The 15934-nt window shown below is 39.7% G+C and overlaps 1 protein-coding gene, 1 long non-coding RNA gene and 1 pseudogene across 2 annotated transcripts; 2 read left to right on the forward strand and 1 right to left on the reverse strand.

The window, feature by feature from the left end:
* Positions 1–67: 67 nt before the first annotated feature.
* On the forward strand, positions 68–3428 carry CJD1 (Chloroplast J-like domain 1). The gene is made up of 10 exons (XM_016349880.3): positions 68–294; positions 366–474; positions 560–664; positions 1022–1099; positions 1756–1811; positions 2032–2089; positions 2206–2331; positions 2443–2538; positions 2955–3026; positions 3162–3428. The coding sequence occupies exons 1-10, from the start codon at positions 194–196 to the stop codon at positions 3222–3224; spliced, it is 864 nt and encodes a 287-aa protein (XP_016205366.1). The 5' UTR covers positions 68–193; the 3' UTR covers positions 3225–3428.
* A 478-nt stretch (positions 3429–3906) lies between these two features.
* Positions 3907–4876, forward strand: LOC110263199 (uncharacterized). Its single transcript, XR_002348380.2, has 2 exons — positions 3907–4092; positions 4249–4876. It is a non-coding gene; the product is annotated as an uncharacterized LOC110263199 (long non-coding RNA).
* Positions 4877–12689: 7813 nt separating this feature from the next.
* Positions 12690–13814, reverse strand: LOC148554742 (uncharacterized; annotated as a pseudogene).
* Between the last annotated feature and the right edge of the window lie 2120 nt (positions 13815–15934).

Raw genomic sequence — 15934 nt, forward strand, 5'->3', positions numbered from 1 at the left:
TCAACATGTTTTGTTTTCCTTGTTTTTTTTTTCTTTTAATTCCCTAAGCGAGTTTACTAGTTGCCGGAGCTTAGGCAATAGTAAATCGCAGTAAATGGAAAAAGAGAAAAAGAAAGAAGATGAAAATGGTAAAACCCTATAAAACTCTGGGCTTTGTGGTTCGATAGCATTAGCATTTAGCAGTTTGTAGAAAATGGCTTCGGCAGTCTCCAACGCACTTTTCCCTAATCAATTGACTCTCTCACACACCCACACTTCCCGCCACAGACCTCAACCCTCTCCCTTTCTTCTCAGGTTTCTCTCTCTTCTTCTTCTTCTTCGCTGATATATATTCTTTTTTATTGTTTTCTGAAATGAATTTTCAGGTTCCACAATACATGGAGTACCAGGGCCAAGCTTTTCTGTTCTGCTGCTTCTGCAGCTGGAGCTGGAAGTTCCAGCTCCAATCCTGACGGTGACTTCAACCCTTACGAGGTTCAAATCGAATCCCTTTTTTTCTCTCTCTACAGCGTTGAAATTTGAAGCTGAAACTTGCTTAGGTTACGATATTATTGTGCAGGTTCTAGGTGTTAGTCCTATTGAAAGATTTGACATGATCAAGGCTGCATATGCGAAAAAGAAGAAGGAGGCTGAGATTAACGGCGACGAAGCTACTGCTTCCCGGGTAAGTTTCCTTCTTTCTCATCCTTTCATTTTGGGGCAAACAATGGTTGTTGGGCATGGAAACTTTCAATGCAGTGGTATTTTATTACGGAGGAATAGTTGATGATATGGCTTTACTCATTTCTTGAACGGCATCCCCTAAGATTTGAATAGAATCCATGTTCCGGGTTAGTAGATTATAACTTGAGCAGTGTTTAATTGTTTAAGGTTGGTCAAAATCTAGATTTCCTAGGGTTACAAAATGAGTTGTTTATTTCTGACTTGTGAAGTTGTTACTGCTCTATTTTGATGTGAGGCTTTCCTTTAAGTTCAATCCACTAACATATGGTATGTTGTGATTTCCAAATGTATAATCCAGTTGGAGAAGGCATATGACAAACTCATGATGGCTCAGTTGACTAATCGGAAAAAGGGTGTGACTTTTGGATCATTTAAGGTAAAGTAGGGTAATCTTTCATTTCTTGGACACTCGACATTGAAGTCATCACTTGATAGTAGTATGAAGACACACAAATATATTGTCTAACACTTAGACTTATTCTTGAGATTGAAGCTACTTCATTAAGTTAAGAGAAAGTATAGGGAACCAACTTTTAGTTAGCCAACATTAGCCAATTTTAGGTTCTAGAATTTAGTATAAACAATAGTTTTAAAAAAGGTTGGCTAATGTTGGCTGCAGAAAGCTAACATTACTCATAGTTTATAGCATTAACAACAAAGAATTCAGGCGTAATTACTAGCACATTGTTTTCTTTCATGTGTGTGATGGGATCCGAGATGGGGTGACCTGATGAAATAACTTCCACTATTACAATATATTGGTTTTATTCTTAGAACCGTTGATGATTATATGCACATTTTATCTACACAAGCACGATTTCTGCTTTAGCTATGCAATTCTTTTATGCTTGGCATGTGTAGTGGATTTGAAAAGTATCCAACTATCTCCACAAGGAAGTTAATGAAAAGGCTTAATTCTCAGTTTCACACACTTTATTTTGTTTAAACTATACATTCTTCTTATATATCTAAATATGTGATCCTAAATTCTACATTTGTGTTTGACCTCCACAAGATCTTAAACAATTACAGGTTTCGAAGGACATCAAGTATGCTGACAAGCAGCCAATTCTACCTTGGGGGCCAAGGTTTGATATTGCATCTTATCACTTGTGATTCATGACTTGTTACTGTTGTTGCTGTGTATCTTTCGATACTCACTCTACCATACACCTACTTTAGTGGATCATTCAATATTTGAATTCTTTTCTACTAATCTTGTTGCTTTTCATGGACAAATGATATTTCATTATACTGAACATTTTCTATAATTTTTTGTTATTCAATTTTCCGTCAATGTAATTTCAGGTTTGCTAAATCAACTACAAATGATACACGCATCAACTTGGCAATATCTGCTGTTTTCGTGAGTAGTAAATGAAGGGTTGATTTTATTTATTCTTTGGGAAATATCATTGCTCAGAATAAGTATTGTGTCTATGCTGTAGTGTTTAATCAGAATTCCTAACCATTTGTCTGCAGACAGCTTGGATCCTTGTTAGGCGGAGTGCTGAATATAAACCTTTGCAATTTTTAGCATTTGCTTTTGTTTATAGGCTATTTGAGAAGTTAAAATCATTTGAATCTCCTGCAACCCGAACATATAATGTGAGTTTGTATCCTAGGCAGAATATTCAGTGGAATTATAAAATCTTTTATTTCTGAACAATGTCCAATTTTCAATATAATTGAAATAGTTCAAGTTGGTCTTGGCTACAGGAAGAAGGTGAGGATACTGGAGAAGGCCTGCGTATGGGAAAACGATTGCTTCGATCTCTGGCATTGGTGTTTGGTTGTGTAGCTGTGTCATCTGTGGTAATGTTGATTCATCATATCTTTGGTGTGACAACTTCATCTGTGGTTTATTTATTACATCTGTGGTATAATTTTCAATGTGTATGTGATCGCTGATTTGCACAACTTTTCCTTAAGTGTCGGACTTCATGTAGTACCATGCTAGGCAAGTTATCGCTTCCAGAAAATTTTGAAGTTCGATGATACCCTAACTAATCCATATTTTTGTGGATTTTTATTTTGATTGATATTCTAATTTCTATCTTCTCTGGGTTGTTCAATTATTTCAATTTTGTTGTTTAGTAAATTAATATTCAACTCAGTTAACTAGGTTTAAACTTTTCTGTATTCATCATTAATAATATATGCCTCAACCCTCAAATCATTCAGTTTTCAAATTAAAGATTAAAAAATGCTTTCTACCATTTTTCTTGCAGGGATACACTATCTTTTTGAACATAATTGAGTATGCAGGTGGTTTTATTCCCGCTGCCCTTTACAACAGCCAGGTATGACATTTTTTTTAATATAAAAAGAAGCACCAAAACATAGAGTATTTACTTTGTCCGGCTAGAACAGTTTGTCACCGAAATTTCTTATTATCTTGTTGGTAGAAATTGTAACATTGAACTTTATATCTGCAGGAGTTGGTAATCACCACTTCATCGGCGGTAATGCTTTATATTTTGGCAACTTATTATAGATAGTGAAGTGGGAAGCTCTCTTGAAGTCGTAGAAACCCTGCATGTAGTGTTATTTTTGGTTTTTATTCTAGTGGGTCAAATTTTGTCAAAAGAAGAAGAATCAAATCATCCTACTTCTGAGTAGAACACGTGAATGAGAGTTAATATTAAGATATGTTTATACTATATTGAGATAAATATATCATATATTACATCTTCGGCTGGGAACTCATTTATTCCTTACTATTGCCTTTTCTGTCTTTCTATTTTCACCCACCAATGCTCTTTCTTTTCCTCTTGGTTCTGTTTATTGGCGATTAATTAGCTTTCCCTTCAAAGCTATGTTACTTGAGGTTTAACATATTTAAAGTTTAGGGATAGATTTTGAAGTGTTAATATATAGAGTAGAGTATATACCTTGTACTATTTATTTGAAGGACGAAGTTCCCCCTAACAATTCTAAAGTACCTAATCGGTCCCCGCCCATTAAAGATTTTGGTAAAATTAGTCCCCGGAACCGGTTACCAAACAGTTCCTGCTGATATGTCAATTAAATAAGTGATGTGTCAGATACGTAGAAATGATTTAAAAAATATATGGACTAAAAATCCTTTCTTGAATTTTTTTTATGTTTATTTTTGTTTCAATTAACTTTTATTTTTATTATTTTATAATATTTATCATCTCTTTTCTTCCCTTTCTCGACACACACCATCAACCACCAAAAGAGCATCAAAAACACCATTTCCTCTTCTCAAAATTCAGTCTCAAATACAAATAGAAACAGTGGCGTAGGTGTAGGGAAGACGGGTGGAGCACCACGGCTATTCTCCTTCCCTGAGGTTCGATTGGGTGCTCAAGACCTTCTCCTTTTCAGTTTGGGATTTTTAAGGTGAATTTGACTCCATCTTTGAACTTGAGATTTTGGATTCCATCGTAATTCCCCCGGCTGGATTTTGAAGAATAGACAATGATTAGGGATGTTTCATTGACCCAATTGTATTCTCAATAAGTTTCAATCTTGAATTGTATTTTATGTGTGTGGCAGTGTGGGTGAGTGAATGTCTTGTGTGGATTCCAATTTGAGGCCACAGTGAAAATGAAAAATTTTCCAGAAAGTTTTGAAGATTGGAGATTGAAGAATGAGAGAAGGGGGGCTGTTTGGCTTGGTAAAGAATTAAAATGGAAAGAAAAGGTAAGGGGCACTAGATCGGAGCAGCAAGGATACCTGAGGCTAAGGAAGTTTATCTTCATGCCTTTTATGTTTAATCTGGTTCATTAAGCTTGGTGGTCGTGCATGTTGATTAAAATCTTCTTGTTGATTACTTTTAGTTCATTAGGAGTGCTGTTAATTGTTTGTTTTGGATTGTATTCCCACTCCCTGTTTGGATTTGTGAGTACTAACTATCGTAAAAAAAATTGAGAGGGGGGTGTGCAGAAGGGGAAGAGATGAGGTGAGGAGACGACATCATTTTGAAGAAGATGCAGGGGGCAATTAGTTCTTTTTAGAATGAGACAAATCCATGTGGACACCTTACCTAACACATCAGCAGGAGATTTATTGCCAACTGACATTGGATTTTAGAATGGTTAGGGGGTGTAATGTCTTTTGGGAAAATGGCTAGAGACCGAAAAACGTATTAACTCTAATATATATTGAGCTTATTTATAAGAAATATTTTCACACACTAATCAAATACATTCCAAGTTAAAATAAGTTTTCAGTAAATTGTAAAATTATGTTTTTGGGTCTCTGCATTTTTTTTTTCTGTATCCTTCTAAATTTTAGTTGTTATTATAACTTGTAATAATGGGCTTTAACTTAATAGAAGAATACTTGAATAGTGACCCCTTAAACATAATAAATTAGTATTAACTCTAATATATATTGAGCTTATTTATAAGAAATATTTTCACACACTAATCAAATACATTCCAAGTTAAAATAAGTTTTCAGTAAATTGTAAAATTATGTTTTTGGGTCTCTGCATTTTTTTTTTCTGTATCCTTCTAAATTTTAGTTGTTATTATAACTTGTAATAATGGGCTTTAACTTAATAGAAGAATACTTGAATAGTGACCCCTTAAACATAAATAAATTAGTCATATAGGTCTTAGACAAATTAGTCATATGCTTGACATGATTGAACCCTCAGAAATTAGAACATAAAAAATAAGAGTAATATCCAAATCAATTACAAGAAAATTTTAGTCAAATACTTTAGTACTCAATAAATTTTAATCACTAAATTAATTTTTAAATTTTTATTTTATTAGATAAATTAGTTTTTATATCAGATTATTTTTCTAAATAAAGAGACTGATCTTAGAAATTTTTTTTTGTATTAAAACAGGGCTAAAGCCCAAAAGAAAAATTAACTACAAATGGTTCAGGATAAGGTATCTCCTCTAACATCTTTAGAGAGGAAAATTTCTAATTTTAGTTGTTTATCCCAAAATAAAAAATTCTCCTCTAATTTTATGCTCTTTTTAGCAAGGAGGGGGTGGCAAACGGGTAGCCCACCCCGCCAAAAACCCGCCTTGCGCCGGCTTAGAGAGGCGGTTTCGAATTTCTCCCCCACTCCGCCTAACGGCGAGTTGGTGAGTTGGCGGGCTAAGTCCACCAATTTTCTATTTTTTTAATTATTTTTTTATTAATAAATTGTTAAATATTAAACAATATATATAAATTTACAACTATTTTAATAAATTTATAATTTCTAAAGAAATAAAAAAATTATAATTTCTAAATTCACAAACATTAAAATCTATAATTCTAAATATGTAATAAACATAATCATCAACCAAGTTTTTTGAAACAAAATAATAAAATCAACATTGTAAACAATAAAATAAATATTGTCCAAAACATATAAGTAAATATATTCAGGTCTCTAATCAATCAAATTATCAAACACAAAATATAATCCAAATTATAACTTAGAACATCTTCAGCTATCATCTTCAATTACAAAAAAAAAAAAAAAACACTATGGGCCCGTCGGGAAAGCCAATCCCGCCGTCAAAACCCCCAAAGCCCGCAGATTAGGCGGTGCAGGTTAGGCAGGCTTTTTAATTATGGTGGTTTCAAAATTTTAAACTGTAACACCCTACCATACAGAGTCTTATGCTTAAGTCATAATTCAGAGATGGCAAGGTATTACGACCTCTAAAACAAAAATTTAGTACGAATAGTATGGTGAAAAATGATTATAACTAGGAGCCTTCATAAGAAAAAGGGGTAAAACCAAAATCGTAACTCGAAAAGCGCAACACTCCGATCGATAACGTAGCGAACAAGAATAAACCAACGCGAGATTATATATATACGAAAGAGTGTCAAAAACGGGAATATCAAAACTCAAAATCCGGTTGCGAAGATAACCGGTCCAAGCATAGCAATATATATACAAATCATAAAATAAGAAAACACCAAAGGAAACCCAAAGGGACATAAAAACAGAGAACCTATTCTCCAAAAATTCCCTCTAGAAGGAGTCATCACAGTTTGTATTATTTAATGGAGATAAAAGTATTTACGCAATACATATAAACCAAAACAGAGCCCCCAAGAACAAAGGATCTTCGCTAATCTGGAAGTCTCCAGCATGCCTCAACGAGAAGCCTCGCGTCCTGCATCTGAAAACCACAAAATCCGCATGAGTGAGAACCAGAGGTCCCCAGCATGGTAACTGTTCCCCATATATAACATGTAATAATAGAGGAAAACCGAAGGCAATCCTAGAACTTCCTCTAGATAAAATCAAAGCTTATAAACAAGCTAAACCATAAAAGGGCATCTGACTAAAGATCCTTCAGTCTAACTAATACTTCCCTTTCCAATTCCTTCAGACCTCCCAACCACCAGCAAGAGTATAATATAGCAAACACAGTTATATCAGACAAGAGATATACAAATAGGAACGAATAAGGCATTTAGACAGATAGCAAGTAATATGCAGTCAAATAGGCAATCTCAAATAATTCACATAGTATGCATATGATGAATGCCTGTCCCTAATGGCTGATGATATCATCTGTCGGTTATAGAGCCAACCCGACAAGTCCTGGTAGCTAACCATTGGACTGTCCTTCTGTCGTGTCTCCCCAACTCGAGTTATACTCAACAAATCGTGATCATAATCATGATCCATATCCATCACCCTCACTGGTGAATTTTTATGGGGGTGAGCTCATCCGGGGCTTTCACAGTGCCTGGCCGCCCTGACGACATAGGGTCAAAAGAGCTTCGAGTCTCAACCTGGAGCACGTGGTGGCTAGCCACTGCTTCCTCCCAGGGAAACTTTCATCTCCGATAGTGGAAGTGCAAACATTCACAATTCATTCAACAACATATATGCATTTATACTTAGCCATAATCATGGCTCCGTCGTAACACGGCAATGATCCAACCATCCGGCTCACGGTTAAATCCATAACCAGCCAATTCATTAACAATTACGGCCCTTCGGCCTATGGCATAACAAGCACTTCCACCGCCATCCTCCACATCTCACATAATCATCTTTGATCCTCATTGATCATTCATTTTTCCCTTGCTTCACTCGCAAGTTACCACATTCACTAGCTCCTTGTCTCATTGCTAGGCATATCATAATGATTTAAGACATAAGTGGTGAGCTCGGAGGCTTAGAAGTATGAAATTTGGCCTTTAAAACTCAAAAATCAACTTTGGGATGAAAACAGGGCCACGCGTATGCGAACTCCACGCGCACGCGTGGATGGCCACAAAACTCATCGACGCGCAAGCGTCATACGCGTGGACGCGCGGATTGAAAAATAGCCAAACGACGCGCAAGCGTCAGCCACGCGTACGCGTGGGTGCTCTTGCGCCCCAGGCACAAAACTGGCACAACTCTCGGAAAAATAGCTGGGCATTTGGTGCAGCGCATCGACGCGTCCGCGCACACCACGCGCACGCGTGGATGGTGCTTTCTTGAAGAACGGCGCGTACGCGCCAAGTGCGCCTACGCGCGGAGGGTCATTCTGCTAAAAATTTTCTAAGTTAAAAGTTGCAGAATTCACAGATTCAACCCCCAATCTTCCGACGGACATAACTTTCTCATTTTAAATCGTTTTCCGCCCGTTCTTCCAGCGGCGTGGACGTACCGGATCCAATTTCATTTCTAAACAAATTTGGTACAAAACGGGGATCCGTAGTCCAAGTTATGTCCCGTCAAAACATGCCCGAAAACCATGTTTTCATACAAAACCACAAGGTGCCATTTTCAAAACAAACCATTTTCAACTCTTTTCAAAATCAACCAAAACATGCCAATTTCGCCTTTTTCGAAATCAATCAAAATGTACCAAAATCAACATCAAGCCATCCTCAACTCACACATTAACACTTTACCAAAATTCCCAAAACCACCGTCCAACCATTTTAACACTTCTCAATCAAATGGCTACAGGGCAAACACAATATCATATCACACATCCTTCCTCATCCCAATTTCCGATAATACCATTTCCAAATCAAACATCATTATACATAATCATCATCATACTCACCATCAACATGGTACCACCCACCAATTCAACCTCAATCATTCATCAAGCATATATCACAACATGCAGTTTCTCATATATCACACAATCAAGGCATCAATATTCATAATCACATATATGATCACATCATATATCTCAACCATTCAACAACATCATCAATTCAATGCCTATCTTAGGACCTCTAGCCTAAGTATTTCCTACCACATTACATATTAGATACGAGAAACCGAGACCATACCTTAGCCGATTTCCCAAGCTCAACCGGAGCACTTCCAAACCACTTGTCCACAAGTCCTCTAGGTCTCAACACCTCCAATAACAGATTTTTACCAGCAAAAATCCCTTTTCAAGCTTTTCAAGGTCTCAATCAAGCCCCAATATTCACATATACACAACCTAAGCCACAATCATCATACCCATACACAACATTTCAATACCCAAACATCATAGAACAACAAATTATACTAAGATTGAGAATCTTACCACACCTAAGGTCCAAGGAGACAAGATTAACCTTCTCCTTCAAGAGAGTTGGGTCCTATAACATCAAAGAGCCCAAAATCTCAACATTTTTGCTCATGAAACTCGAAATCAAGGCTGGAAATTCGAAGAGCAAAACGTGGCTTACCTCAAGATTGATTGTATGGGTTTTGTAGAGCTCTCCGCGATGAACGCGTGGCCGCAAATGGTGCGGCAATCGGAGCTCTAGATCAAAAGTTATGGTGGTTTGAAGATCAACCAAGGGAGAGAACTTGAGAGAGTGTTCTTCCCTTCCCTTACTCCATTTCAGCGTGTGTGTGTAACAAATGAGGAGAGAGAGTGCTGAAAACTAGGGTTTTGGCTTAGTTTAGTTGGACCAAGGGCCCACTTTGTGTCCGGTTGGCCCAGTTTGGCCTGTTCGGTCTAATCTTGGTCCAATTTCTATAAAATTGGTACCAAAATTTTCGTCTCAATCTCCTCTATCATATTTAGCCATAAAAATAATATTTTTGGCTTTCTAGAATAAATTCTCATTTATGGGTTAATTAGCCATTAATTAACCAGGTCTTACATTCTACCCACCTAATTGGAAATTTTTCCCACAAAATTCAAATTCAATTACCTGAGAATAAGTGTGGATAATCCGATCGCATCTCCGACTCAAGTTTCCAAGTGTGTTCCTCAACACCGCCTCGACTCCATGCCACCTTGACTAATGAAACCTCTTTCCCACGCAACCGTTTGATACTAGTATCATCAATTCTGACTGGAGCCACTGGAAGCGTCAAATCTTCTCTTAACTGAACCGATTCAGGTTCTAACACATGGCTAGCATCAGGAGTGTACTTCCGAAGCTGCGACACGTGAAACACGTCGTGCAAGTTTGAAAGATGAGGTGGTAGAGCCATCCGATATGCCACCGGTCCAACCCTTTCCAAGATCTGAAATGGACCGATATACCGAGGATTCAACTTCCTTGCTTTAATCGCCCTACCTACTCCCGTGGTTGGAGTAACCTTAAGGAAAACATGATCTCCTTCCTCAAATTCCAAGGGTTTCCGTCTCTGATCGGCGTAACTCTTCTGGCGACTCTGTGCCGTAAGCATCCTATCTCGGATTTTCTTGACTTGTTCAGTGGTCTCAGCTATCATCTCTGGCCCCAACAAGCCTTTCTCTCCAGCTTCATACCAACATAGCGGAGATTGACATTTCCTCCCATTCAATGCCTCATACGGAGCCATTCCGATACTCGCATGGTAACTATTATTGAATGCAAACTCCACTAATGGCATATACCGATCCCAACTCGCCGGTTGGTCCAAAACACAAGCTCTCAACACATCCTCTAGTGTTTGGATTGTCCTCTCGGATTGACCATCTGTTTGAGGATGGTAAGCCGTACTCAAGCTTAGTCGGGTTCTGAAAGCTTTCTGAAATGCACCCCAAAATCTCGAAGTGAAGCGAGGATCTCTATCAGAGATTATAGTAGCCGGTACACCATGAAGTCTCACAATCTCCTTTATGTACAACCGTGCTAGTTCCTCAAGGGTGTAAGTCATCCAAATGGGTAAAAAGTGAGCTGATTTCGTCAGTCGGTCCACAATCACCCAGATAGCATCAAAACCAGTCCTAGTCCTTAGCAATCCTGACACAAAGTCCATTGCAATACTTTCCCACTTTCATTGCGGAACCTCTAAAGGTTGCAACATCCCGGAAGGTCTTTGATGTTCAATCTTCACCTTTTGACAAGTTAAGCACTTTGAAACATATTCCGCCACATCATTCTTCATGCCTGGCCACCAAAACATCGCCTTTAAATCATGGTACATTTTAGTACTTCCCAGGTGAATGGAGAATCCGCTTTTGTGTGCCTCCTTTAAGATATCTTGCCTCAAAGTGCCAACATCCGGCACAATGATTCTACCCTTGAATCTCCATAACCCATCTTTTTCTTCCGACACTCTCCACTATTTTCCTTGCTCGATAGCCGGTAACACCTTCCATAACGCTTCATCATTTTCATGAGCCTTTAGGAGTTCGGACTTAAAGTCACTCGAGATTTCTAATCGGCTCAAACACAAAGTTCCAGATACTTCTTGAGCACCAATTTGTAGACTCTCGAATCCCTTGAGCAACTTCTCCTCTTGAAGCATCATCCAAGTCGCATATAACGACTTCCGACTTAACGCATCCGCCACTACATTCGCCTTTCCCGGATGGTAATTCAACTCAAAATCGTAGTCCTTCAATAATTCCATCCACCTTCTCTGCCTCATATTAAGCTCTTTCTGATTAAAGAGATATTTCAAGCTCTTGTGATCGGAGAAGACTTGGAACTTAACCCCATAGAGATAATGCCTCCACACCTTCATGGCAAACACGACCGCAGCGAGTTCCAAATCGTGCGTAGGGTAACTAACTTCATGAGGTCTCAACTGTCGTGAGGCATACGCCACCACATTATGATGCTGCATCAGCACGCACCCTAGACCCTTTAATGAGGCATCACAGTACACCTCAAATGGCTCGTTCGGCTCAGGTAACACTAACACAGGTGCAGTGGTCAACTTTTTCTTCAATGCCTGAAAGCTCTCCTCGCACTCAGGAGTCCAAACAAACGGAGTGTCTTTGCGAGTTAACTTTGTCAACGACAAGGCTAATTGTGAAAAGCCTTTGATGAACCTTCGATAATAGCCAGCTAAGCCCAGAAAACTCCTTATCTCAGTTACTGTGGTTGGTTGCTTCCAATCTATCACAGCCTCCACCTTAGCTGGATCTACAGCTATCCCCTTCTTACTCACCACGTGACCCAAAAACTTCACCTCACTCTTCCAAAACTCACACTTAGACAGTTTCGCATAGAGTTTCTTCTCCTTTAGGATCTGCAACACGATCCTCAAGTGTTCCACATGCTCTTCTTCAGTCTTGGAGTAAATCAGTATGTCGTCAATGAAGACAATAACGAATTTATCCAGAAACAGACGGAACACTCTATTCGTGTAATCCATGAATACTGCAGGAGCGTTCGTCAACCCAAAGGACATTACAGTGTACTCATAATGACCATAACAAGTCCTGAAAGCGGTCTTAGGGATATCCTCACCCCTCACCCTTATTTGGTGATAACCGGATCGCAAATCGATCTTGGAGAAAACCCCAGCTCTTTGTAACTGATCCATGAGATCATCAATCATCGGCAACGGGTACTTATTCTTTATCGTGACCTTGTTTAGCTGCCTGTAATCCACACAGAGCCGCATACTCCCGTCCTTCTTCTTTACCAGTAACACTGGAGCACCCCACGGGGAAACACTTGGTCGGATAAAGTTCTTACCCAACAAATCCTCTAACTAAGACTTTAGCTCGGCCATCTCTAACGGTGACATTCTATAAGGAGCACTTGAGATTGGTCCCGCCCCAGGCACCAGTTCAATAGCAAACTCGACCTCTCGGTTAGGTGGAAATTCATCAATGTCATCAGGAAAACACTTCTGGAAACTCACACACCACCGGAATCTTTTCCAACCTTTGATCATCACCTGAAACACCCGCGGTTAACAACAAGATACCCGGACATTCGGTCCCAGAGTAATTCACCATCATAGAATTTAAGTAGTAACTATTCACCACCACCGGTCCTTCTGTATCTTCTGGCATGAAGCACGCTGTTTTTGTAGAACAGTCGAGCATGACATGGTTCTCAGATAACCAGTCCAATTTCAAGATAAGATCAAGACCGATCATCGGCAAGCAGATTAAGTTATGGACAAAATCACGCTGCTTGAACCTAAATGAAACTTTCGGGCATCCTAACCTAGTTACCATGGCTTCATGGGTAGCATTATACACTTTTAGGTCATTACCTAAGGTTACGATCTTAAATCCTAACTCATGGGCTTTCTCAAATGCAATGAATGAATGCGATGCTCCCGAATCAAATAAAGCATTTAAAGTTTGACCAGCTATTTCACAGTTACCTCGGATAAGTGCCTCAGATCCCTCAGCACATATAGCTGAAGTGGTGAACACCCGACCAGTCTGCTGTGCTTTCCCAGCACCTTGTTTCTGCTTCTCCGGACAATTTGCGGCTTTATGCCCCGCCCTTCCACAATTGTAGCACAAACCCCATCCGGCCTTGCATGGTGCTCCCGGATGGTGACTTCCACACCTAGTATAAGCTTGATCATTCTGAGGCTGCTTCCCAAACCTTTTCCCTTAGGAGTTGTTGTTGTTGGGCCTCCTAAAAGAACCTCCCCTCTTAAAAGGTGGACCTCTAGGTGCAAAGCTCTTCCCTTGGTTTTGTGGGAATGATCCTTTGTGACTCCCTCTCTCAGCAGCCGCCTTCTTCATGCACTCTTCAGCAACCCTACACTTGTTCACCAACACAGAGAAAGTTTTGATCTCTATTGGTCCTTGAGCTCTATTTCCGTTGTTGCCACGGTTGTCCATCTGTTGCCCAAAAGCTTCAGCAGTGGCTTGCATAGCAGCAGCCATGTTCTCGAACGCAATCATAAAGTTCACCGGGTCATTAGGGTTAATCTCTGGCACATGAGCGTTCGTATGACCTCTCCCACGGCCTCTACCGCGTCCACGAGGTGCCATCTGGTTCCTATACACACCAAACAATCGATATTAAGTTGATCAGTCTCAATATCGGAAGTTTAGTACTTCAAAGTCCCAAATGCATGCTCATGAACATTTATGCCAACTATATCAAGTAGATATACTAACAGCACATAACACACATACAGAGAATGCACAAAAGCATAGTCAGTCCGTCCCTCAGGCTCTACAGGAACGAATTGCTCTGATACCATAATGTAACACCCTACCATACAGAGTCTTATGCTTAAGTCATAATTCAGAGATATCAAGGTATTACAACCTCTAAAACAAAAATTTAGTACGAATAGTATGGTGAAAAATGATTATAACTAGGAGCCTTCATAAGAAAAAGGGGTGAAACCAAAATCGTAACTCGAAAAGTGCAACACTCTGATCGATAACGTAGCGAACAAGAATAAACCAACGCGAGATTATATATATACGAAAGAGTGTCAAAAATGGGAATATCAAAACTCAAAATCCGGTTGCGAAGATAACCGATCCGAGCATAGCAATATATATACATATCATAAAATAAGGAAACACCAAAGGAAACCCAAAGGGACATAAAAACAGATAACCTATTCTCCAAAAATCCCCTCTAGAAGGAGTCATCACAGTTTGTATTATTTAATGGAGATAAAAGTATCTACGCAAAACATATAAACCAAAACAGAGCCCCCAAGAACAAAGGATCTTCGCTAATCCGGAAGTCTCCAGCATGCCTCAACGAGAAGCCTCGCGTCCTGCATCTGAAAACCACAAAATCCGCATGGGTGAGAACCAGAGGTCCCCAGCATGGTAACAGTTTCCCATATATAACATGTAATAATAGAGGAAAGCCGAAGGCAATCCTAGAACTTCCTCCAGATAAAATCAAAGCTTATAAACAAGCTAAACCATAAAAGGGCATCTGACTAAAGATCCTTCAATCTAACTAATACTTCTCTTTCCAATTCCTTCAGACCTCCCAACCACCAGCAGGAGTATAATATAGCAAACACAGTTATGTCAGACAAGAGATATACAAATAGGAACGAATAAGGCATTTAGACAGATAGTAAGTAATATGCAGTCAAATAGGCAATCTCAAACAATTCACATAGTATGCATATGATGAATGCCTGTCCCTAATGGCTGATGATATCATCTGTCGGTTATAGAGCCAACCCGACAAGTCCTGGTAGCTAACCATTGGACTGTCCTTCTGTCGTGTCTCCCCAACTCGAGTTATACTCAACAAATCGTGATCATAATCATGATCCATATCCATCACCCTCACTGGTGAATTTTTATGGGGGTGAGCTCATCCGGGGCTTTCACAGTGCCCGGTTACCCTGACGACATAGGGTCAAAAGAGCTTCGAGTCTCAACCTGGAGCACGTGGTGGCTAGCCACTGCTTCCTCCCAGGGAAACCCTCATCTCCGATAGTGGAAGTGCAAACATTCACAATTCATTCAACAGCATATATCCATTTATACTTAGCCATAATCATGGCTCCACCGTAACATGGCAATGATCTAGCCATCCGGCTCACGGTTAAATCCATAACCAGCCAATTCATTAACAATTACGGCCCTTCGGCCCATGGCATAACAAGCACTTCCACCGCCATCATCCGTATTTCACATAATCATCTTTGATCCTCATTGATCATTCATTTTTCCCTTGCTTCACTCGCAAGTTACCACATTCACTAGCTCCTTGTCTCATTGCTAGGCATATCATAATGATTTAAGACATAAGTGGTGAGCTCGGAGGCTTAGAAGTATGAAATTTGGCCTTTAAAACTCAAAAATCAACTTTGGGATGAAAACAGGGCCACGCGTACGCGCACTCCACGCGCACGCGTGGATGGCCACAAAACTCATCGACGCGCAAGCGTCATACGCGTGGACGCGCGGATTGAAAAATAGCCAAACGACGCGCAAGCGTCAGCCACGCGTACGCGTGGGTACTCTTGCGCCCCAGGCACAAAACTGGCACAACTCTGGCACAACTCTCGGGAAAATAGCTGGGCATTTGGTGTAGCGCATCGATGCACCCGCGCACACCACGCACACGCGTGGATGGTGCTTTCTTGAAGAACGGCGCGTACGCACCAAGTGCGCCTATG

The sequence above is a fragment of the Arachis ipaensis genome, chromosome B6 (genome assembly GCF_059453495.1).
Source record: "Arachis ipaensis isolate K30076 ecotype BB chromosome B6, ASM5945349v1, whole genome shotgun sequence".
Taxonomy (NCBI): Eukaryota; Viridiplantae; Streptophyta; class Magnoliopsida; order Fabales; family Fabaceae; genus Arachis; species Arachis ipaensis.

Coding starts and splice junctions, on each gene's coding strand:
- CJD1 (XM_016349880.3), top strand. CDS start 194: ATGGCTTCGGCAGTCTCCAACGCACTTTTCCCTAATCAATTGACTCTC. Junction 475..559: donor GTGACTTCAACCCTTACGAG/GTTCAAATCGAA, acceptor ATTATTGTGCAG/GTTCTAGGTGTTAGTCCTAT. Junction 2,539..2,954: donor GTGTAGCTGTGTCATCTGTG/GTAATGTTGATT, acceptor TTTTTCTTGCAG/GGATACACTATCTTTTTGAA.